The 23811-nt window shown below is 35.4% G+C and overlaps 1 protein-coding gene across 1 annotated transcript; it reads right to left on the reverse strand.

The window, feature by feature from the left end:
- Positions 1-3054: 3054 nt before the first annotated feature.
- On the reverse strand, positions 3055-15330 carry LOC107873426 (E3 ubiquitin-protein ligase SINAT5). Its single transcript, XM_016720278.2, has 3 exons — positions 14883-15330; positions 4507-4893; positions 3055-3624 (listed from the first exon to the last, which is right to left on the reverse strand). The coding sequence occupies exons 1-3, from the start codon at positions 15069-15071 to the stop codon at positions 3262-3264; spliced, it is 939 nt and encodes a 312-aa protein (XP_016575764.1). The 5' UTR covers positions 15072-15330; the 3' UTR covers positions 3055-3261.
- Positions 15331-23811: the final 8481 nt, after the last annotated feature.

The raw sequence follows: 23811 nt of genomic DNA on the forward strand, positions 1-23811 counted from the left end.
TCCTTCTTCCTTCTTTTGTGATCAGATGCTCTCTAGATTCCATCGATGGAGTATCTCAACATCTGTTCTTCATCTTTTCTCTCACAAATTAAATCTACAAATTTGGAGTTATAAAATTGATGAAAATTACTTCAAGCTTTGTCTTTGAGTTTCATCAGGTCTATACTCCGATAAATCTTGAGGTAGGAAAAATTTGTACATCTAAATTTTGTGAGACTTTACAAGACGAATCTCAATTTCAGTGGAGTTCTTGGAGGCTACTTTACCCTAAGCCTAACTTGGAGGTTACTTTACCCTAAATCCTAATTAATGCCTATTTAAAGGATAACATATTCCCTTAACGATGCATCTCCAATATACCACAAATTCACGGGATATTCATAAAGAGATCAAACATCTCGAATATCTCCAAACTTTTATAAACTCATGGAATATTCACAAAAGAGATCAAAACTCTCTCTTCTTGATAATTAAATGCGAGATCTAAAAAATTTAAATACTCCCTTTATGGAGATCAAATTCAAATCTTCCTATGTTTGAGAAATATGCTACTAATGGTCCTCGAATTATGGAGAAAATTCCTATCAAATTCAAATCCTCATACATTCGATAAATATGCTACTAATGGTCATCAAATTATGAAGAAATTCAAGAGTGAAGAATCATGAGAGTAATAGATTTGTCCCCGCATGTTCATCAATAAATATTCTTGTTTTTTCGTATTTTATTTGTGGTTGAAGTTTTTTTCATGAATTAAATTATATTGCAAACAACATGTTATTGTTGGGGATAAAAAAGAAAAAGATATGCCAACTTTAGTTTAGAGCTTGAGATATGCCAACTTTTTGTTTAGAGTATGATGTTGATTGCAAATACCGCATGATTCACTAATCACGAGTTAAGAGTGAAAAAAGAAAGTGAATATCAGCCCAAACTTTTCATCCAAATTTATATGTAGGAAATTCCCTTCTACCTTTTCATTTTAGATGGCCTATAATAGGGTGTCAAAAGGGGGGTTGGGTTGGATTTTGATAAATCAAAATAATCTTAGTCAATCAATGAGTCTAGCCAAAATTAGCTCAAAAAATTACTTATGTTCAAATGAATTGAATTGAAATGAACTAAAAATGAATTGGGTTATGACCCGTTCAACTTTATCCATGTGCTTTTATTTAGAAGAATTAAGCTAAATAGTTATATGCCCACTCAACATCATTAATTTAAAATAGTTGACAAATGTATAATATATGCATAATCATATATTATTAGTATATAATCTATGTATATCGACTAGGAAGAGTAAATAGTAAATTTTAAAGGCAATTTGGGTAAAGACCCCTTTTTATTTTTGTTAAATTATCTTCTGTTATATTTTATTCAAATTATATTTTATTTTTAAAGTTTTGAAAACTTATTATGTAATTAATCATGGTTATTGTCTGCACTGCTTGACAAGTGTGTTAATCTAATGCGGTGAAAATTATATAATATTGGACTTATAAAATACATGGTACAAGAAAAGTGTACACATAGATATATGTGAGTTTGATGGTGAGAAAAATATTTGTCAATTTTTTTTTTTCAAATTTTTCATATTTGGTTGGTTAAACTTTATGAAAAATATTTTCTCTTCTTGCAAAAACAAAAAAAAAAAAAGAGGAAAATGACTTCTTACAAAAACAAGAAAAACAAATGTCATAAATTCTAACAATCCAATTTCATTATCTTTTCCCAACTCATCCAATGCCTCCAACCCCTTGACCATTCCACCGTTGCCACCCTCGAACCCCCAAGTGTACACATATCTGACATTGGTGGATATATGTCCACAACATTCATTAAATTCTCTTGCTTCATGAACCAGTACGTACTTCGAATTTTCTTATTTCATAGTTGATAGCATTGATTTATTTCATAGTGGAAGACCAATGCACCTCGACAAAAGTAGTCGTGATAAACAAGTTGGCAGACCAACTTATCAAATCTCAAAATTATTATCTATAAAGCAACTTTTACAAATCGTTGCACTTTTGGCAGCAGGAGTCATTCTTGACTAGGATTAGTGAATGGATTTATCTTATACTTGTACAGTTGTACTAGTATAAATAATTTTTATATTATCATTATAGGAAGTAACATGTTATGATTTTCAGGTTACTAGAAGGTTACAATTACATTTAATTATCTTTCAAGTGACTTAACACCGGCGCATAAAAGTAAAATCTCACCAACTCAGCTCTATGGGGCTTCACCGGATTAGGAAAAAATTGCATAGGCAATCTATTTTGTAAAGCGTCATATAAAGCTCCACCAACTTTTGAAAACCTTAGTATTCGTATCAAGTTGAGGGTGTTCAGCAGTAGTAGAGCTAGAACTTTTTATTTAGGGGTTAGAATATAAAAAGTAAACACACGAAGTGATCGAGGAGGATTCAACATCTATTATATATACATAAAAAAATAATTTTAACCACATATAAACAATGTTATTTTTGGTCGAAGGGGTTCAAATGAACCCCTGGATTCTTGCTAGCTCCACCCCTGGTGTTCAGCATTACAATTATTATTATTGCAAGCTTCTAGAAGTGAGTCTTGAATTTCCATATAAAAAAATTAAATTTTAAATCAAGTGAGTATTGTTAGAAAAACATGCAAATATTGGTAGGAATAAAGGTAGCTCAGACTTGAAAGAAACTACTTTCAATTTCGAATACCTATGTCAGCATTTTCAAATATACATTTTGAAGTTTGACAACAGCAAGCGAAACTTAAAGCATGATTGACGAAAGTCCAGCCTAGGCTAGCCAAACGTCAAGCAAAAATGTTGAAGTTTGATTTTTACAACCAGTATTCCAAACATCAGACGCAAACTAATGCAACGTTGGTTACATCATTAAACTTGCAAAAAGAAAAGAACTATATTGCAGCTATTTATTGTTTAAATGGTGGCCCCAAAATCGAGCTATATGTGCACTTGGCCCCGTGTATCCGGCAAATGGGGTTCAGTATATCAAAGCCATCTGTGTTTCAGGAAGAGAGCATCAAAACACAATAGTAAAATGGTTATAAACAATTGATAGAACGACTAAAAAGGTATATGTAGCATCCTAGTACATGGTCAGAGCACGAATTCTTAGATACAAAAATAGTGCTGTCTTACACACCTACATGCACATAACATCCAACAACAAAAAAGGGGAAGTTGTAAAAATTAAAGGGGAAGTTGTAAAAATTAAATCACCCAAAAAAGAAAGAAAACGAACTAGCTACATAAATTTGGTATGCACACACCACCATCTGGATTTTGCTGCTCCTTCCATATCCTTCCAGTGACACGAAGTTTCAGCTCTTTCCGGTCACCACCAGAAAAGAAAAGTGCCATGTTACGCTGGATTATAAGACCATCATGACTGTCCCTGACCTTACGATGGCTATCTCTGATACTTCTTGGGGTACCTTCCCATATAAGCTTTCTACCATTTCCTCCTACCTCTAGACTGTAGCTGTAATTGCGTGCATCAGTTTCATCACCCATGAATCGTAAAAATGCCATATAAACAGGGGCCATGCCAAGCTGGAAGGCCTCAAAATGGAGACAGAAATACTGCCCAAAACAGTGGAAGACCTGATAAAGGAGCAAGAAGAGTCTCTCTGTTAAAATACACTACTTCGATGAAGTTGCTGTGAGAATACACTTTGATACATCAACAAAAGCATGAACGAGATACAAATATTTCCTAATCCCAGTCTTGGAAGGTGGGAAAAAAAATTGTGTGCACACATACATACATACATTGTACAGAATGCAGGCACAGACACCCAGTGACTCTAAAACTCAATCAAGAGACTCTAGGCAAAACTCAAACAAAGCATGCCTCAAAAACTCATCCTACCCTATCTCATATTTATTAGAATCTGCCGAAGTAAAATGTTCTACGCATCTTTTGACACTATAAGAGGCATTCTTGTTTTTTATTTGAAGACAGAAACTTTTCCAAAACAGATTGGAAATGACAGGACAGACTACAATGGCCATAAGGTGAATTATATGTTCTTCATTATCGCAATAAACTCTGAACATAATTGAATCAGAATATTTTAACCTTTCAATAGAATGATTTCAAATATGCTCAAAATGGATGCATCAAAAGTAAAGATTACCTACTAAGAAAAGGAGACTAGAGGACAAGCATTTTTTTTTCCTACTAAATATGAAAATCCAGGATGTTATGACAAAACAAAAGGAAAAAAGAGAGGACATTTGGACTACGAAATAAAAGCAGGTGTTCCAAAAACATTAAAAACAACATGGGATATTTTGGCATCCAACTGTTCCCTTGTCAATAATTCATCCATATACTTGTTGCAAGTTCATTTTTATAGCACTAGGGTGGTTTGTGTGAACTTAAACCGCAACAACATCAATTATTAGACAGAAACAAACAAAAATATTATTTGATGCTAGCTATGACTTAATTCCAATAATATAAGAAGATGCTGAAGTTACCGTCAACATCCATGTCGCATTTTCTACTTCACGGGGATTAGACTTCACATAACGATGGTTGAACGTGCATCCCGTGTGCATATCCACTTTGTGGTCATCTCTTAAATGCGTAACCAAATAAGGGATGTCCCCTGTCACTGAGCACTCTGATCCAGCGTATGGGCAACTGTATGGTCTAAAATTGCACAATGTCTCATGCTTGAGTTTGCTGTAATATGGGAATATTGCTGGACACCCCAAAGAAAAATATTTGCAAGGCAGTTCAAGTGACTCTGCAACCTTCTCTAGCGCTAAACACCTTATATCACCGAGCTCTTGTCTGCACGTCGGACATCTATTGTGCACCCTTGTTTTGCAGGTAGAACAAAGCGTGTGCCCATTGTGACACTGCAAAACAGACAAATTTTCAACAGACCTCATTTAAATGGAGTAGAATTTCAAAGACTAAATGAACAATATGAATCTTGAAATGGATTTAAGTTTATCAGTTGATCTATCCAGTTTTGCATCAAGGTATTTTACGTGCGTCTACTTTATCCCAAAGATTTTTTTTTCTTTATCAAAAAAAGAAAACGGAAAATTTTTAAGCACATCTACAAAGAGTTCATGTATCAAGGAGAACCATCCAGAAGATATGCTTAGATGAGAGAAAACTTGGCAAAAGGAGGAAGCAAATATCAACATTCATCCCTCAGTAGTTATACAACACAACATTCTCTTGGCAGATACACCTCCCGTCTATCTGATGTAGCTCTAAGACGCAATATTCTAAGTCTTCACATGGCAATCAGACAAAATTCCAAAGAGAAACAGTAGCACTTAGGGCTTATTTGGTTGGGGAACAAGTTATCCCAGGATTAATAATCCTGGGATAAGTTATCCCAAGATTGTTATTCCACCCTCAATGTGGGATTAAAGAAAACACCACAATCCTGGAATAATTTATCCCGCGAATTTATCCCAACCAAACATGGGATAAACTCATCCTAAAATTAATCCCAAGATTAGTTATGCCTTATCCATTGTACCAAACGAGCCCTTAGTGTTAGGAGAACAGACGACTCCCAAATTTAGGCAGAGAGAATATTTCAGGCATGAAAAGATCCATTAGAATTATTATTTTGCTTTTTCTCTATTTCTTTGGAAGGCCAACCATCTGATCTTTACAGAAGAATAAATTTGTTCAGTATTATGTAAAACAGTATTATGTAAAACGCCATGTTCCGAAACTATCACTATCACATACATATAATTGGTTCATTCAGAATAGATGATGTGAAAATTGTGCTCATCCGTTTGATCGTAATGTGCGGTGAAGAATAATGTAATCAACAGGAGTCACCTGAAATATATCCCCAAGAATGTATCTAAATGACTTAACTGCTACTCACTAAAATGAAAAGAAAAGCAAATGTCCATTTTCTGTTACATAATTCCTAGCTTCTAGAGACACAAGGCATTATCCATTTTTCTTTTTCTTTTTGATAAATAGGTATAAACCAGTTCTGAAGAGGAGACATCAGATAATTTACTCGAAAAGGACACATTTACTTTCAGATTAAATAATCCCTAGTGGCATCGACTATTTTCTGGAAGGTCATATTTGATTATCTACCCTCAATCAGGGAGCAGGCCTACACCTTATTCAGCAATGCATGACCACTAAGTAACTTCAATTTTTTTCAAGATTTTAATCATTAAACATGCATAAATGATTATCAAAGTGTTCTTTTTCTCTCCTTTCTATGTTTTTTATTTCTTTTCTTTTTAATAACCGCAGTGTCCAGGCCAACTTGCGTACCTCGACTAGTTTTATGGGTACCTACTACCTCCCACCAGCACAGGTACCGATAACTCTTTCAATCAAGGCCTACTGGTAACTCTTTCAACCAAGGCCTGGATAGATAGATAGTAATCACCCCCTAGGGTTTAAACTTATAGTAATCACCCTCTAGGGTTTAAACTTGAGACCTCATGATTCTTAACCCACTTCATTGACCACAACCTTGGGAAGTGTTTTGGACGGCGAAAGGCGATAAGAGGCCAAAAGGCCCCGCCTTGCCATACGGCGAGGCGATCGCCTTTTGAAAGTGCGGTGACAATTATTACAAAAAAATTAAAACAATTAATTGCATATATAATGATCAAAATTTCAATAGCACTAATATATTAGGAAATATTTCAAGTCAAAAATTAAAAATAGATAGTAGATAAATACAGTGTGTAGAAAAAGAAGAGAAAGTGAAAGAAATAGAAGGAGGAGAATAACAGAAGTGAAAAATAAGAAATCAGTACCAAACTACCAGTTGAACCGCCGGAGTAAGAAGAAGAAGAAAGAAGAAAAAGAATAAGAGAAACCATGCCGCCGGAGTACTTACCAGTTACCAGAGTAGCCGCCGCTGGTCGTCGGAATCACAGTCGCACTAATGACTTGCCTTAGGTCACAATCGCAGTCACCAAGCAAGTAAGATAGTTGAACCAAAATAGGCAAATGAGCCCAACAATTACCTTTTTTATTCCTAAAATCCTAATTTTTTTCAAAAAAAAAAAAAAACCAATGCCATTATCACCTCGCCTCACCATGTCGCCAAACTCGCCTAGGCATCGCCTTTCGTAGGTTGGTGGCGACTATGCCTCGCCTCTCCTCGCCATTCGCCATTGGCAACGTGGCGAGCACAATTGATAACACTGCCCTTGGATGCCCTCCTTTTTATTTTTATATGCTTTAAGATTCGCTCCATAGCCTTTAAAGGGGTGGATTAAAGTGGGATAAAAATTAGCCCGTCTTCTGTGATAAACTTTAACTTTGGACTAAAGTTTAGACCTGTAATCCCTCCAATGTCGGATTACTATTCAATGGTAAGGAAGATCTTATAATTTTTGCATTTGCTTATCTTAAGGCCAAAATTGTTATATGCCCAATTCAAATGTACTAGAGTGATGGGGCACCGATTAGCTTAATCAAGTGAGGAATTAGTTAATTAGTCGAAAATTGGTTACTAGTTCAAAAGGTAGTTACGCGCGTGGACTACGCACAATCCGGGAAAAAGTTATAACAAACTTCCCCTCCAGTTTCCTGTTTCCTGTTTTTGTTTCCTTTATTAGCTATGTTTTAGATTCAATTGTAATGAAGCTTGAGTAATAAGAAATTAAGAATTACAATTTCTCTTCCAATGCTCTCTCATCAACTCCCTAATTCCTTATTATTGAGTGATCTGTTCAAGGGTGATTCATCAGTTTACCCTTTAGGAACACCTAATTTTCCAAAAGTTGATCTTTAAATCTAGGTCACATCATAGGTATCACAGCCAGCACATTCTTGGACCATTTTCGATGGGAGATCACAACACTCGTATGCAGGAGCTGCGTAAAGAAGTCGATAACCTAAAAGGTTCCATGGAGACTGTTGTAAATTCTGTGCCGGATCTGAGGCAAATGATGGATGCTAAAGTCACACAAGCCATGAATGAAATCAAGAGGATGTTCATGGGCAATGGAGCTGCAAGAGGAGAAAGGTAGCCAGCTACAGTTGTACCTGATTTAGCTCCAGCGGCTAACCCACCTAGGCATGACGATTATCAGTCACCCACTCAAAACTATAAGGTAGAGTTTCCTAAATTCGATGGTGATGGATTAAAGGACTGGTTGTGCAGTGTGAGCAATTCTTTGAGGTGGATAAAACACCTGGTAGGTCTAAAGGTGAAATTAGCTTCTTGTAGAATGGAAGGGAAAGCCTTGCAGTGGCATCAATCTTTTATGAAGCAAAGATTGTCCAAGGTGGAGTGAATACGTAGGTTGCTTGCTAGGTTTGGATCTGAACTTTTTGATGATCCTATGACTGATTTGAGAGACTTGAGACAGACTAGTTCTGTTCAAGAATATGTGGATCTTTTTGATGAATTGCTCACCAGAGTTTATCTTTCTGAGCATTATGTGGTTAGTTGTTTCATTAGAGGATTGAAACCTGAAACTGGCTTGCCAGTAAAAATGTTGAGTCCTAGAACTTTAGCTAAGGCCATAAGTTTGGCTAGGATGCAAGAATAAACACTTGTAGTGCAGAAACAAGTTTTTACACATGGTGCTATTCTAGCTACTCCAGAAATCCTCCTAAATTTCCTAATTCTGTAATATCATCTTCTTCTTATTCTAAACAAATTCTTCCTTCCAAACAAGCTAATTCGGTTGTTGGAAGTTCCAAACCAAGTTACAGACATCCTAGACTGTTAAGTCTAGGAGAAATGGATGAAAGGAGTAATGGATTGTGCTTCAATTGTGATGAAAAGTACAGCTTTGGACATGTGCGTGAAAAGAAGAGGCAGTTATTTAGTTATTTTGTTTGGAAGTTGGTGAACAAGATACCCCAGTAGAAGTGGAAGAAAATGAATCTGAGCTGATTGATCCTGCTGAGCTTTTGACAATCATGAACCAGGGTTTGGAGACTAATTCAGAGGGGTCAATGCTACCAAGGGTTTCAATGCATGCCATGTGTGGAGGTCACGATTTCAGGACCATGAGAGTGACTATATCCATCAAGGGAAGGTTGTTCAAGTTCTCATTGATACTGGCAGTACCCATAATTTCTTGGACCTCAGCACTGCCAAGAAATTAGGATGTGCCTTAACTGCAATCAGCCCCTTTAATGTGTCAGTAGCAGATGGTAAAAAGACGCAGAGTCACAACATCTGCAAGAAGGCAGAGTGGAAGATGCAGGGTGTGACTTTCAACTCTGATAAGTTGATACTACCTACTGGAGGTTGTATTATGGTTTTGGGATACAGTGGCGCATTACTCTTGGTGATATAATGTGGAATTTTAAGCAGCTTAAAATGGAATTCAATGTTCAAGGCAAGAAGATATCACTTGGTCTGGTTCAACCTCCAGCAGTCAAAAAGATCTCCTCACGAAGAATGGATAAGCTTTTGGCTCAACCTGCTGAATAGTGTATGATGTCTCTAGGTCTCTTCCTACAAAATGAAGGTACCATGGAGGCTAGTTTGTATTCTTTACAAGGAGAGTGGTAGATGACTTGGAATCTTCTGGGTTCCAATTGGTTCTAGACAGTTATGAAAGCTTGTTTGACCCTTCTACAGACCTACCTCCTTGTAGGAGTCATGACCATTCTCCGAGAGGGCACTTCACTTGTTAACATCAGTCTATGTAGATATCCTGCAGTCCAAAAATATGAAATTGAGACGCTAGTTGATGAAATGCTCACTTCTGGTGTCATCAGAGATAGTACTAGTCCCTATTCTTCTCCAATTGTGATGGTCAAAAGGAAAGATGGATCATGGAGGTTGTGTGTGGACTACAGAGAGTTAAACAGCTACACGGTGAAAGATAAATTCCATATACCTGTCATAGAAGAGCTACTGGATGAACTACATGGTGCAAGGTATTTCTCTAAGCTAGATTTTAGGTCCGGCTACCATCAAATTAGGATGTATGGGCCTGACATTCCTAAAACTGCTTTTAGAACACAAAATAGTCATTATGAGTTTTTAGTAATGCCTTTTGGCTTAACTAATGCTCCTTCCACTTTCCAGAGCCTTATGAATAAGATATTTCATGACCACCTTAGAAAATTTATTTTAGTCTTCTTTGATGATATATTGATCTATATTCCACTAAGTCTCACTTGGCACATCTTGAGTCAGCTTTCAGTATCTTAAAGGAGAATGTCTTGCTTGTGAATAAGTACAAGTGTGATTTTGGATTTACAAGGATAGACTATCTTGGCCATGTGATATTTGCAGAGGGTGTAGCTATGGACAAACTTAAGGTGGAAGTTGTTTTGGACTGGCATCGGCCAAAGAATTTTGAAGGGTTAAGGGGGTTTCTTGGCCTCACTGGATACTATAGAAGGTTCATACAGGGATATGGCCTCATTACCAGACCCTTTCATGATTTACCGAAGAAGAGTGGCTTTACATGGACACCAGAGGCAGTTGCACCATCTGACAAACTTAAGATGGCCTTAACCACTGCACCAGTTTTGGCCTTTCTTGATTTTTCTCAGGAATTTACCATAGAAACAGATGCTTCAAGAGATGGTATTGGTATTGTGCTAGCACAAAACTACATGCCTATAGCATTTTTTAGCAAAGGTTTATCCCCCAAAATCAAGGCTCTATCCATGTATGAGAGGGAGTTGCTAGCACTAGTGTTAGTTGTTCAAAAGTGGCGACCCTACTTGTTAGGTAGACACTTTTGCATCAAAACAGATCATCAAAATTTAAAATTCCTTTTGGGGCAAAGAATTACAACTCCTAGTCAACAGAAGTGGTTGGTGAAACCTCTTAGTTATGACTACTCTATATTGTATAAGAAGGGGAATGAGAACATAGCTGATACACTATCTAGGTAGGAGGAAATAATACAGATGTGCAGCATCTCAGGTTTGCAATCATCATTACTTGAGGAGGTCAAGAATCATGGATCACTCATCCTCACTTGCAGTCTCTTATAAAGAACATCCAAGCAACTAAGTGTACCAAACCTTATTATTAGTTCGCGGATAAGGGTAGAAGGCTAGGATGAGTGCGTGGGTTGTAGCAAGTAGTTGGGTTAGTAATCCTAGGACTGTGTCCATAGGTAGGAACTCCTAGACAGGAGGGTTTGGGTGTGGTGGGTGTCTTTGGTCTATGAGTGTATGTTGCTACTAGGTGGGTGTCCTATTTCAAATGTCCTGTTTCTTATCCCTTATTTCATATTGTGCTTATTTATCTTATTTCGTATTGCTCTAATTTCTATTTTATTATGTCTTATTCCTTATTTATGTTATGCCATCCATCCTGCTTCATGTTTCATTACGCTCTTGTTTACTATTCTTTATCTTGAGCCGGGGGTCTATCGGAAACAGCCTCTCTACTTCTTCGGAGGTAGCGGTATGGACTGCGTACATTTTACCCTCCCCACACCCCACAAACTTCGTGGGAATACATTGCGTTTGTTGTTGTTGTTGTTGCTGGTATTTTGAGCACAAAAGGAAAGCTGATGCTAATTTGAGGAAGCAACTTATTGCTTATTTCATGAAAGCTCACTTAGTGGTCATTCTAATATCAATGCTACATTGCATAGTTTAAAGCAAGAATTCTATGGGAAGAAAATGCAACGGGAGGTTTATTCTTTTGTCACAGAGTGTGACACTTTCCAAAGGTGCAAGGGTGAGAATGTTGCCCCACCCTAGCCTATTGCAGCCTCTTCCCATCCCTGACAAGGTTTGGCAAGACCTCTCTATGGATTCCATCGAGGGACTTCCTAAAGCTATTGGCAAGGAAGCTATTTTTGTGGTGGTTGACAGACTCAGTAAGGCTGCTCACATCCTTGTCTTAAACATCCTTATTCAGCACTAGATGTTGCTCAATTGTTCATTGATGGTGTCTTCGAATTGCATGGAATGCCAAAATCTATTGTTTCAGACAGGGATCCTATTTTTGTAAGCAAGTTTTGGCAGTAGTTATTCAAACTACAGAAGGTTTCCTTACTAACTTCTTCTGCATACCATAGTCGGACTAATGGTCAAACTGAGGTTGTCAGCAGGTGTTTGGAGTCCTATGAGGTGCATGACCTTTGATAAACCTAAAGATTGGCCGCATTGGTTGTCAATTGCTGAATGGTGGTATAACACCTCCTACCACTCCTCTATCCACATGACCCCTTATGAAGTTGTTTTTGGCCAAAAGCCACCTCCCTTGCTCCCTTACTTACCCTTTGATTCTCAATTGGATGTGGTTGATAGAAGCTTACAGGCTAGGGAAGCCACTATCAGATGTTTGAAGTTTCATTTAAGCCAAGCTCAAAATAGGATGAAGATGCAAGCTGACAAGCACAGGACTTGAGAAGCTTGTCATAATGTTGCTACTCCTACACTTCCTGTTGTTCACACTGATTCAGGTCACATCTTGCTAGTGCCTGAAGCTATTCTTGATAGAAGACTCTTTCAAACGAGGGGCTGAATTGGTACTCAAGTCCTGGTCAAGCGGTTGAATGCAGCACCTGAAGATAGTTCTTGGATGGAAATCGTGAAATTTACTCAACAGTACCCTCACTTCAATCCTTGAGGACGTGGATTGTTTTCAGGGTGGAGTGATGGGGAGGCGATTAACTTAATCAAGTGAGGAATTAGTTAATTAGTCGAAAGTTAGTTAGGCACGTGGAATACAAGCGATCCGGGAAACAGTTATAACTAACTTTTCCTCCAGTTTCCTGCTTTTGTTTTCTGTTTCCTTTATTAGCTACTTTTTAGATTCAGTTGTAATGAAGCTTGAGTAGTAAGAATTACAGTTTCTCTTCCAATTCTCTCTTATCAACTCTCTAATTCCTTATTATCGAGTGATTTGTTCAAGGGAAATTCATCAGTTTACCCTTTAGGAACACTCAATTTCGCAAAAGTTGATCTTTGAATCCAGGGGGTCACATCAAAAATTTAACTGAATGTTATATCAAAAGGTTGGATATCATAATATGTTGTTATTATTTCATAATACTAGTAACTATGGGACATCAAGTTACAATCCAATGAATAATTATCCCTCATTATAGTTCTATTTTCAGATATCCTGCTTGAAACCAAATGACCACATTACTTTTATCCTGACCATCCCAGTCAGTATGCAAACACTATAGAATTTGGCTACACCAATTTAATCTACTCCAAAATTCTCAGGCAGCCCAAGCTAAATCAACAGCAAAATGAACTCCAAAATAAGTTACAAGAACATGACTTGGTAAGTAATCTACACCACCAAATTCTGGACTGGCTTCAAATTTTATTTCTACGCTCAACTTGTTCAATATACCTTCATGCAAAGGTCTTTTTAGATAACCTTACCAGCTTCCTTGATAAACAATGAGATATTCATGATAGCATCATATAATCGGATTCCAAATTCATGACCTAGGAAGGACAATTCAAGATCAAGACATTGCCCAATGAAGTAGTTTAATCCACTCAATAGTCCAACATAAGTCCTTCTATGACCTGAAGTAGGAAAGAGCATAGAATTAAGTGCATCTCCCCATAGTGCTGTAATATTAAGTCTCCATTACCTAGAGCAAACATTGTCTTTTGGGTTACCAAATTCATTCCTCATATATATTTGAACCACTGCCGAAACACAATAATGACGATCTGCGGATTCCACAAGCAGCATATCGTTCTTCTATTAGTCAAATTTTAATGCAACCAAATCGCGAAACTCTCACTCTAAGAATCAGCTTCTGTTAGTCACCAAAAAAGTCAACCGTAAACAGTGGATTCAATAAGAAAAGCACAACATTGTCTGCAGTCATCTTCAACAACTTTTCCGCCTTCTACAATTGGTTAAAAAGTCAACCAAATAACAGTAGATTATTCCATTAACCTTGCTAACATAATCATTGTATCATGCTTCCGTCTGTCTTTAAAACTTCCCCTGAACCCTCTAGAGAGCCAAAACGAGCCCATGAAAGTCCCCAAGTAGCCAGCTTTCAAGTAATTAAGCCGTAAGAGCACAAATCAACCTACTGAATTCAACTCCATTTCTTCGTTATCCATTTACATAACAACAACAACATACCCAAGGACAGAGTGTACGCAAACCTTACCCCTACCTTGGGAGGTAGAAAGGTTGTTTCCGATAGACCTTCGGCTCAAGGTAAATCATATCAGAGCAGATCGAGAAAAAAGAAAAAAAATGAAAGTGAAGAATCATTGCAAAAGACAATCGAAGCATGATAAATAATTCTGAAAAAGGAACGGTAAGTACAACCAAAATAGAGTGATAACCGAAGTACAAGAGACAGTAGAATGTAGATAGTAATAGAAATCAAAGGATAAAAAAGTACAGGAAAAATACTACGACTACTATAAGCACGGATAAGAGAGACAACACTCTACTACCTACTAGCCTTCTACCCTATTAATTAGTTAATAGATTTTTCACAAATGAAGTTCGCATTCTAACAGCAAGAGATCAACCCTTAACATACTCTACCAGTGGCATCCAATCCCTCAATTACGTTGAATTGAAACCACAGACTTACCCTGACAAAATCAGAAGATCCTATAAACGAAAAAACTAGAATTCATTTCTACATTCTTTGTCATCTCCAAATTAACTAAAAAGGGTAGCATGATGCACCAAAGCTCCCGCTATGACTATTGCACGCAACCTTACCCTACATTTCTGCAAAAGGTTGTCTCCACGACTTAATTAAATTACACAAAAGACTTCATTTTTCCCCTCAAGCACCAAAATCCCTCTAACACAGGAACAAAAAGATAACAACAACAACAACAACTACTACTCTCAATTCCAATACTCAATAATCTGAATCAATCAAAACCCAACAACAAATTTGGAAATAAATGTAAAAAATAATAAAGAAAAATGAACCTGATGAATCGGTGGGTACATAGAATTGGTACAAACGGGGCACTCAAGCAATTCATGTACACTAGTAGGGACAATTCCAACATTATTATTGGGCTTTGGGTACTGATGAGATGCATGGATCTCTTCATCATCAACACCATCCATTGATGATGATACACATTCAATGCTATCCATCTCCATTTCTTCCATTCAAAAATCTGAACCACCCACTTTCATCAAAATAGAAAAAGATTCAAACTTTTGATTTTTGAAAGAAATTTGGAGAAAAGTAACAACAAGGGTTCGGATCAAGAATAAAAAGAAACGAACCCTTTTGCCACACCTCAAACTTCTTTTCTTCTTTTTTCTTCTTCTCTTTCTGGGCTTCCAAAGGTTGTCTGAGGAGAAGAGAGAGGTTTAAGGATCGCCGTCAAATTCCCAACATTAACTGTTCCTGATCTTCATCCAACGGCCTCTTATTTTTCTCCAAAAATGCCTTTTATTATTTTTAAAATATTTTTCCATCATTAAATGACTATAAAAATCATTGTTTCCATTTAAATTTTAAAATATATTTAATTTTATTTAATAAATAAACCTCAAATAAATTTTTAATAAAAATGTCAAATCAGTGTGGCAATAAAATAAAGTATTAAATTCCTAAGTTGAACTGCCTGTTGTGATGGAAGTACTTGTTGGCCAACCTATTTGATGTGATTTTTTCCTTTATGTGACATGTGGATCTCAAGGTAAACCATGGAGTATTTTAATTTATGGAGAAGGATCAAATTTATTTTTCTATGTAGAAAAATTAGCTAAATATATTTTTCGTCATATATTGAGATTGAATTTATCTTCTTTATTATACTTAGGTCAAATTTATCTCTCTACTTTAAAAAATTAATTAAATATATCTTTCATCATACTTTGGGCTCAAATTTACCCTCGCATTTAAGAAATTTTTTATATATATTATTTCGTAATAGAAAAGCTCAAATCAACGTTAAATGTTTCATTTAAAAAAAATAAAAATACACCTCAATCTAATCAATACGATTCAACTCGAGCCACAAAAAAGACACAAATAAATATATCCCCTTCAGTTTTGTTGATTAAATTTTTCCAATGAAATTAAGCCACTAGATATTTATCCGTGCATACCTCATGAAAAATTGATATGCATCTGTGTAAGCACAAAGAAATATATCTATCTCTCGGTTCATGTATGTGCAAGAGCTCATGGAAAATGAAATTTGATGGTTAAATGCAATAGATTAGCCCTATTGAATATTTCTCCGGATGGTTAAGAGGTCTCCCTATGTATCAATCGTGACATCTCTTCATTCATATTTCTTTATATGCAACTTAAATCTATACAAAATTTGCATATGTCATTTACTTATAAAATTTATTCACCGATTCTAAAATCTAGATGCATATAGAACTGTATACCAAATTTTGAAATTTAAATATAATCGAACAAGAGCAAAGTTTGTAACAGACATTTTCTCTAGTTCATGCTTCCACGTTATCCTATTTCATTTTACGTTTTGTTCATTTGTAAGCAACCTACCAGTGTTGCACATTGAAAAGGAAGTATTTTTGTTCGCTGAAAAAATTCGGCCAACAAAATCAAACAAAGGGTATATTTGCTTGTGTATTTTTTAAGTCAGATTGGATGAATTATATTATGGTGTGATTTATTTTTAAAAATGAGTAATTTAACGTTGATTTGGACTTTTAAAAAAAAAAAAAGGATACAGGTGAAAGTTTCTTAACAATAAGGGTAACTATGACCCAAAGTATGAAATCAAGGATTAATTTGACCTCAAAGTATGATGAAGGGTATATTTAGCTGATTTTTTAAAGTAGAGGAGTAAATTTGGACCCAAAGAATGACAGCGATAGCAAATTTGACCCCAAAGCATGACGAATGATATATTTAATTATTCTTTCAAAGTAGAGGAATAATTTTGTCCTTTTTCCCTTTAATTTATATAACTGGTAAAAAATTATAAAATTTTAACATGGGTGAGGTTCGAGCAACAAAAGTTGAGTGAGGCTCCATTAATTTTTAATATATGGATATATGAATCTATTTGTTTACTTCTAACAAAAAAAATGTTATTAATTAATATGAGTCACATCAAACAGAAGTAGCACTAAATTAAAGATAAAAAATTTGTTGGGTTCACATTTTTTCACTTCCTTGATACTCATTTCTTTTAATTTAGAGTTTTGAACTTTTTTCAACATTATTTTTCTAGTAAATAGAGTCGTCTCAATCATATCGAGACCTAAAACAAAACTCTAACAAGAGGCCTTATCTTAAAAGAAAATTTTATATAATATTTATTTATTTTTTTAAAAAAAATTACCTTTTCAAGATGTAAAATTATTAATAATTTTTTATAATAAATACTTTTATTAATTCTTTTTCAATTGACAATATAGCTAAGATCTCATATGATCCCCATAAATTTTATTTTTGACCTTATTCTCAATTAATTCTTCTATTTCTCGTGCCCTAAAAGGTCACATCGTAGTAATAATGAGTCTTTTTTTTTTTTTTTACGCTAATATAAGATTTCAAAAAATCTTTTTCTATATAGTTATATATAACTATTCTTAACGTGAAAATATGAGGGCTCCATTAATTATGGGTCCTAGGCATTTTCCTAAGTGACCTAATGAATGAATACCCCTGCTTCTAAATCAAATGATATACGGTCCTGATTACATATTTCAAAAAATATTATTAAAATTAAAATTACATGTTTAACTATTCAAATTAATCTTGTAATTTAAAAAATAAAGGAAAAATACATAAAAACCTCCTGATCTTATTTAAAATTTTCAAATAGATACTTAAACTTTACTTTCGACCTATTACCCCATGAATCTTAATTAAGTCGTTGCAAATACACCATTTTTCGCTGAATCTCAATCACAAGAAAGAGAGTGAATGCACGCACTAATCAGATACTGCCACGTGTTAAATAATTTAATTTCATATTTTATTTATATTTTTTAATAAAGTTTTCCTTTTTATTTTATTTATCACCCCACCCCACCCCCTCTCCCCCACCCACCCCGTCCAACATCTCCATCCCCCATCCCCGTCCAACAGCTTCCCTTCACCCCCCGCCAGTTGCTGATTTCTCTTTTTTTTCTTTCTCTTTGGATTTCAATGTTAATTTTGTGGTTTTCAATTTAGTGTTTATGTTAATTTTGTATTGCTTTCTAATTTTGTACCATCAAAACTCCATTAAAATGGAGCTTTATAGTTCTTCTTAAGAGGATATATTGGGTTTTATAAAATTGTTCAAAACGTAAAAAAAAAAACAACTGAAATAAGAACTTGAAATTGAAGAAAGTAAATATGGTGATGGTAAAAGGTCAGTAGAATTATGGTGATGATTGAGAGAATTGAGGAAAAAGAGAGTTATGGTGATGATGATGTTGTTGTTGTTGCTCTAATTGATGTTGTGGTTGTTGTAATTGATGTTGTTGTTATTGTAATTGATATTCTTTTTGAGTTATGGTGATGAAGAAGAAGACAATGGTGGGTAGTGGGTTGGGGGCGTATAAAATAATTTTAAAAAATAAAAAAATATTTTTTAAAAAAGAAGATAAATTATATATCAAAATATTTACACGTGACAACTTTTAATTGATAGAAAAAGTCAATTTTGAGCCTTTTCACGCGCCTGCTGCGCGTGTATACACACAAAGGGTCAAAATAGTATATTTGCAATGATTTAAGTAAGATTCGTAGGGTAATAGTGTTGGGTTCAATACGTATGAAAAATGTGTGAATGAAAAATAGAGGGACACAACCTTTGAGGAAAAGACATTATTTTGAAAAAGGTGTGACTGTTCAGAAAAAAATACAATGTTTCGAATGAACAGACATGACTTTTTCAAATGATACACCTTTTAAGTGAACCATTACCACCTTTCAGAAGAGGCATCTGATGGCTATATAAACTTGCTTTCATCCACAGGTTTAGAAAAAAAAAAGAATGAAAAATTTTCTGAAATAAAAACTCTTTTTGTCTTCAAAACATTCTTTGTGATCAATCAAATCGTTGAGTGAGTTCGACGAATCCAATTATTTGAGGTATCACTATAATTGGATTGAAAGTTATTTTATCCTGGGAGGAATATTCCATAACCTCGGGTACAGTGAGGAGAATTATTCCTTAAGGACACTCCATGAAGTCGGGGGACGTGGCCTTAAATTCTGTTTCATTATAATTTTTGAAAAAATAAAAGACACTTCTTAGAAAGATCACTTTGATCTTGTGTTGAGGGTATTTTTGTATTTCATAGTGTTCTTGTTTTAAACTTGAACTAGTGTTGAAGTTGTTGTGCCTAAATACAGATTCTTGTACCCGAAAGCACCATAAAACTACAATCTTAAGGAATAATCCTTGTAGAATCTGTATTGCTTATTTTTGGAAATTAAAGTTTTAAGCTTTCTACTCCGTTTGAACTTAACTAGTGATTCGAAGACATAAAATCATTATCACAAGTTAAAGATCATTCAGTTGACGATTGGAAGTCATAAAAAATTCATCGTTAACTAGAAACAAGAAGAAGAGTTTAAAGTTGCTTAACTTTATAAATAGTATTCTAAAAATACTAAATTTTATTGTCTTGTGGTGACAGGAAAAATGACTAACGAAAGTCAAATGCAAGATGCGGCTACGACTGTGGGGGAAACTAGTATTGCCTCAAAAAGTCGAAATGCTCCGCAACCAATGGCACCTGCGGAGAAGCCCAAAAAATTTGCGGACATTGACTTTAAGCGATGGCAGCAAAAGATGTTATTTTACCTCATCACTCTATGCCTTCAAAGGTTCACTAGTGAGAATGCTCCTGAGGTACCCGAGGGAACCTTGGACAAAGCATTATATCTTGATTGGTCTCCATGACAACCTCTACAATGTTTACAGTGGAACTAAGACATCGAAGGAATTGTGAGGGGCACTAGAACAAAAATATAAGACAGAGGATGCAAGAATTAAGAAATTCTTTGTTGCAAGGTTTCTGGACTTTAAAATGATAGATAGCAAATCGGTCGTCTCTCAAGTTCAGGAATTGCAAGTAATCATCCATGATCTCTTAGCAGAAGATATATCTTTGAAAATACCTTAGTTGAACAAATTGAAAATGTTCTTAGTACTCACATAAACTATTTTGTAGGTTTGATCATGAATGATGCATTTCAAGTAGTAGCGATCATTGAGAAGCTACCACCTATATGGAAAGACTTCAAAAACTACTTGAAGCACAAATGCAAGGAGATAACTGTCGAAGATCTTATTGTCCGACTGTGTATTGAAGAGGATAATAAGGCTGTCGAGAGAAGGTCAAAAGGGAATTCTACAATTAATGGAGCACATATTATAGAAGATGACTAAAACAATTCTAAGAAAAGAAAGAAAGTTGAACAAGGAAACAATTAACCCAAGAAGAAATTCAAGGAAAAGTGCTTCAACTATGGCAAGATTGGCATAAGTCCACGGATTGTCGTGCCCCTAAGAAAGGCAAGAAAAAAGATCAAGCAAATATGATTGAGTCCAACAAAGAATGTGATGATCTGTATGCTATGTTTTCAGAATGCAACTTGGTGGGGAATCCTCGCGAGTGGTGAATGGATTCTGGTACCACCCGCCATGTTTGTGCCAACAAGGAGTTGTTTTCATCATTTGCTCCGACTCAAGTAGAAGAAATGATCTACATGGCTAACTCCGCTACGGCTAAGGTAGAAGGAACAGGAAAAGTAGGCTTGAAAATAACTTCGGAAAAGGTCTTGACACTTAACAATGTCTTGTACGTTCCAAAATTACGTTGGAACTTGATTTCTGTTTCACTTCTAGACAAGAACGAATTCAAATGTACAACCGATTCTGGAAAAATTGTAATTAGCAAAGGAGAAGTGTATGTAAGAAAAGGCTATCTCACCAAGGGCCTTTATAAGATGAATGTAATGAATGTTGAAATCAATAAAAATTCAAATTCTTCTTACTTGCTTGAGTTTTATAATTTATGGCATGAACGTTTAGGCCATGTTAATTACAAAATATTACAAAAAATGATTAACTTAGAGGTTTTTTCAAACTTTGAGTGTAATAAATCAAAGTGTCAAACGTGTGTGGAATCAAAGTATGCAAAGCATTTTTATAAATCCATTGAAAGAAATTTCAATCCCTTAGACTTAATACACACTGACATTTATGATATGAAGTCAACACCATCACGTGGTGGGAAAAAGTATTTCATAACGTTTATTGATGATTGCACTGGATACTATTATGTCTACTTGCTAAATAGTAAGGATGAAGCAATAGATGCGTTTAGGCAATATAAAATTGAAGTAGAAAATCAGTTAGAGAAAAAGATAAAAATAATAAGAAGTGATAGGGGCGGAGAATATGAATCTCCCTTCGCTGAAATATGTGTAGAGAATGGAATCGTACATCAAACTATGACCCCTTATTCACCTTAATCTAACGGAATTGTGAAAAAAAAAATCAAACTTTGAAGGAAATGATGAATGTCTTACTTATAAGTTCTGGTTTACCGCAAAACTTATGGGGGAGGCTATCGTACAGTCAATCATATACTTAATAGAGTTTCCCATAGTAAGGCACAATCAATTTCTTATGAAAAATGGAAAGGAAAGAAGCCCAACTTGAAATATTTCAAAGTGTGGGGGTGTCTAGAAAAGGTCCAAGTTCCTATGCCTAAAAGGGTTAAGATAGGACCTAAGACTGTGGACTGCATGTTCATAGGATATGCTAAAAACAGTAAAGCATGTCGTTTTTTAGTTCATAAATCCGAACATTCGGATATAAATGAAAATACGGTAATTGAATCAGATAATGCTGAATTCTTTGAAAATATTTACCAATATAAAATTAGACATAAATAGTCTAGTGGAGGATCTAAATAACCTCGAGATAAACCAAGTGAGAATGCACATAATGAAGAGAATCCAAGACGTAGTATACGTCAAAGAACGTCTACTTCGTTTGGATTAGATTTTATAACATTTCTCTTAGAAAATGAGCCTCAAATATTTAAAAAAGCGATGTCGTTATCAGACTCATCCTTTTGGAAAGAGGCAATCAAGAGTGAGATTGATTCAATCTTAAGCAACCATACGTGGGAATTGGTTGATCTTCCTCCTAAAAATAAACCTTTAGGTTCTAAACGGATCTTCAAAAGGAAAATGAAAGCGGATGGTACTATTAGCAAATACAAGGCAAGACTTGTAGTAAAAGATTTCAAGCAAAAAGAAGGCCTTGATTACTTTGATACATACTCGCCAGTAACAAGGATAACATTGATTCAAATGTTAATTGCCTTGGAGGCAATATATGGTCTTGAAATCCATCAAATGGATGTGAAAACTGCATTTCTAAATAGAGAATTAGAGGAAGAAATTTACATGGAACAACCTGACGGTTTTGTGATTCCAGGAAAGGAGAATAAGGTGTGTAAACTTATTAAATCATTGTATAGACTAAAGCAAGCACCTAAACAATGGCATACAAAGTTTGACCAAACCATGTTGGCAAACGGATTCAAGATAAATGAATGTGATAAATGTGTTTACATTAAAGACACTCTGAATCACCAAGTCATTGTTTGTTTATATGTGGATGATATGTTGATCATCAGTAGAGATATTTCTGACATAAATGCAATGAAACGAATGCTAGAGAGTAAGTTCGATTTGAAAGACCTTAGAGTTACAGATGTGATCTTACGAATACGAATCCATAAAACTCAACAAGGGTTGGCATTGTCACAGTCTCATTTTATAAAAAATATACTTAAAAAATTCAAGTATATAGAATTCGGTATTGCCAAGACTCCATTGGATGTGAGCTTTGCACTTTGAAAGAATGAAGGTAAAAGTGACTCACAATTGGAGACGCAAGAGTATTGGGATGTTTAATGTATATAATGAACTGAACACGACCAGACATAGCATGCGCAATCAGTAAGTTGAGTCGATACACGAGTAATCCCAACAAAACTCATTGGATGGCAATGAAAATAGTTTTGGGGTATCTTAAATACCTTTTGCTGACCTATATCATTCTTGATTTGCATAAGTATGGGATCCAAAGATTACTGCTCCTTCACCTCAGCACCAAGAGATGATTTAACCACTTCCTGAAAATCACTCTTTCATTCTTAGAATCTAATAGACAAACTCCTAAGTTGGCCAATTTAAGATCCTTCACTAACCCTATTTTATCCTTATTAATGTGAGATAATCTTTCCATGGACAATCTGCTAAGAGCATCAACAACCACATTAGCTTTACCTGAATGATATTGCAAACTCATATCGTAATCCTTAAGCAATTTGAGCTACTGCCTCTGCCTAAGGTTTAATTTCTTCTGTGTAAATACATACTGCAAGCTCTTATGGTTTGAATAAATATCTATATGCACTCCATATGGATAATGGCGCCCAATTTTAATACAAAGACCACAACCACCAACTCTAGATTACTAGTAGGATTATTCCTCTCATGAACCTTAAGCTTCCTGGAAGCATAAGCCACAACCTTACCATGCTGCATTAGGACACAAACCAGACCCACACGAGATATATCACAATACACAACAAACCTATTAGTACCCCCGTACAAGGTCAAAACTGCAGGAGAAGTCAACCTATCCTTCAAATTTTCAAAGCTACCCTCACAAGAATCATACAATAAAAAACCTTTTACTGAGTTAAATTCATCAGTGGAGCAGCAATTGACAAGAAACTTTCCACAAACCTCCTATAATACCCAGCCAAACCCAAGAAGCTCCTAATACCGATTGGAGTCGTAGGTATAGGCCACTGCTTAACTGCCTTAACTTCTTGTAGATCTACTTTGATTCCCTCACTAGAAACAACATACCCCAGAAGG

This window comes from Capsicum annuum, chromosome 6 (assembly GCF_002878395.1).
Source record: "Capsicum annuum cultivar UCD-10X-F1 chromosome 6, UCD10Xv1.1, whole genome shotgun sequence".
Classification (NCBI taxonomy): Eukaryota; Viridiplantae; Streptophyta; class Magnoliopsida; order Solanales; family Solanaceae; genus Capsicum; species Capsicum annuum.

Coding starts and splice junctions, on each gene's coding strand:
- LOC107873426 (XM_016720278.2), bottom strand. CDS start 15,071: ATGGAAGAAATGGAGATGGATAGCATTGAATGTGTATCATCATCAATG. Junction 4,894..14,882: donor TGTACCCACCGATTCATCAG/GTTCATTTTTCT, acceptor TCTGTTTTGCAG/TGTCACAATGGGCACACGCT. Junction 3,625..4,506: donor ATGCGACATGGATGTTGACG/GTAACTTCAGCA, acceptor CTCCTTTATCAG/GTCTTCCACTGTTTTGGGCA.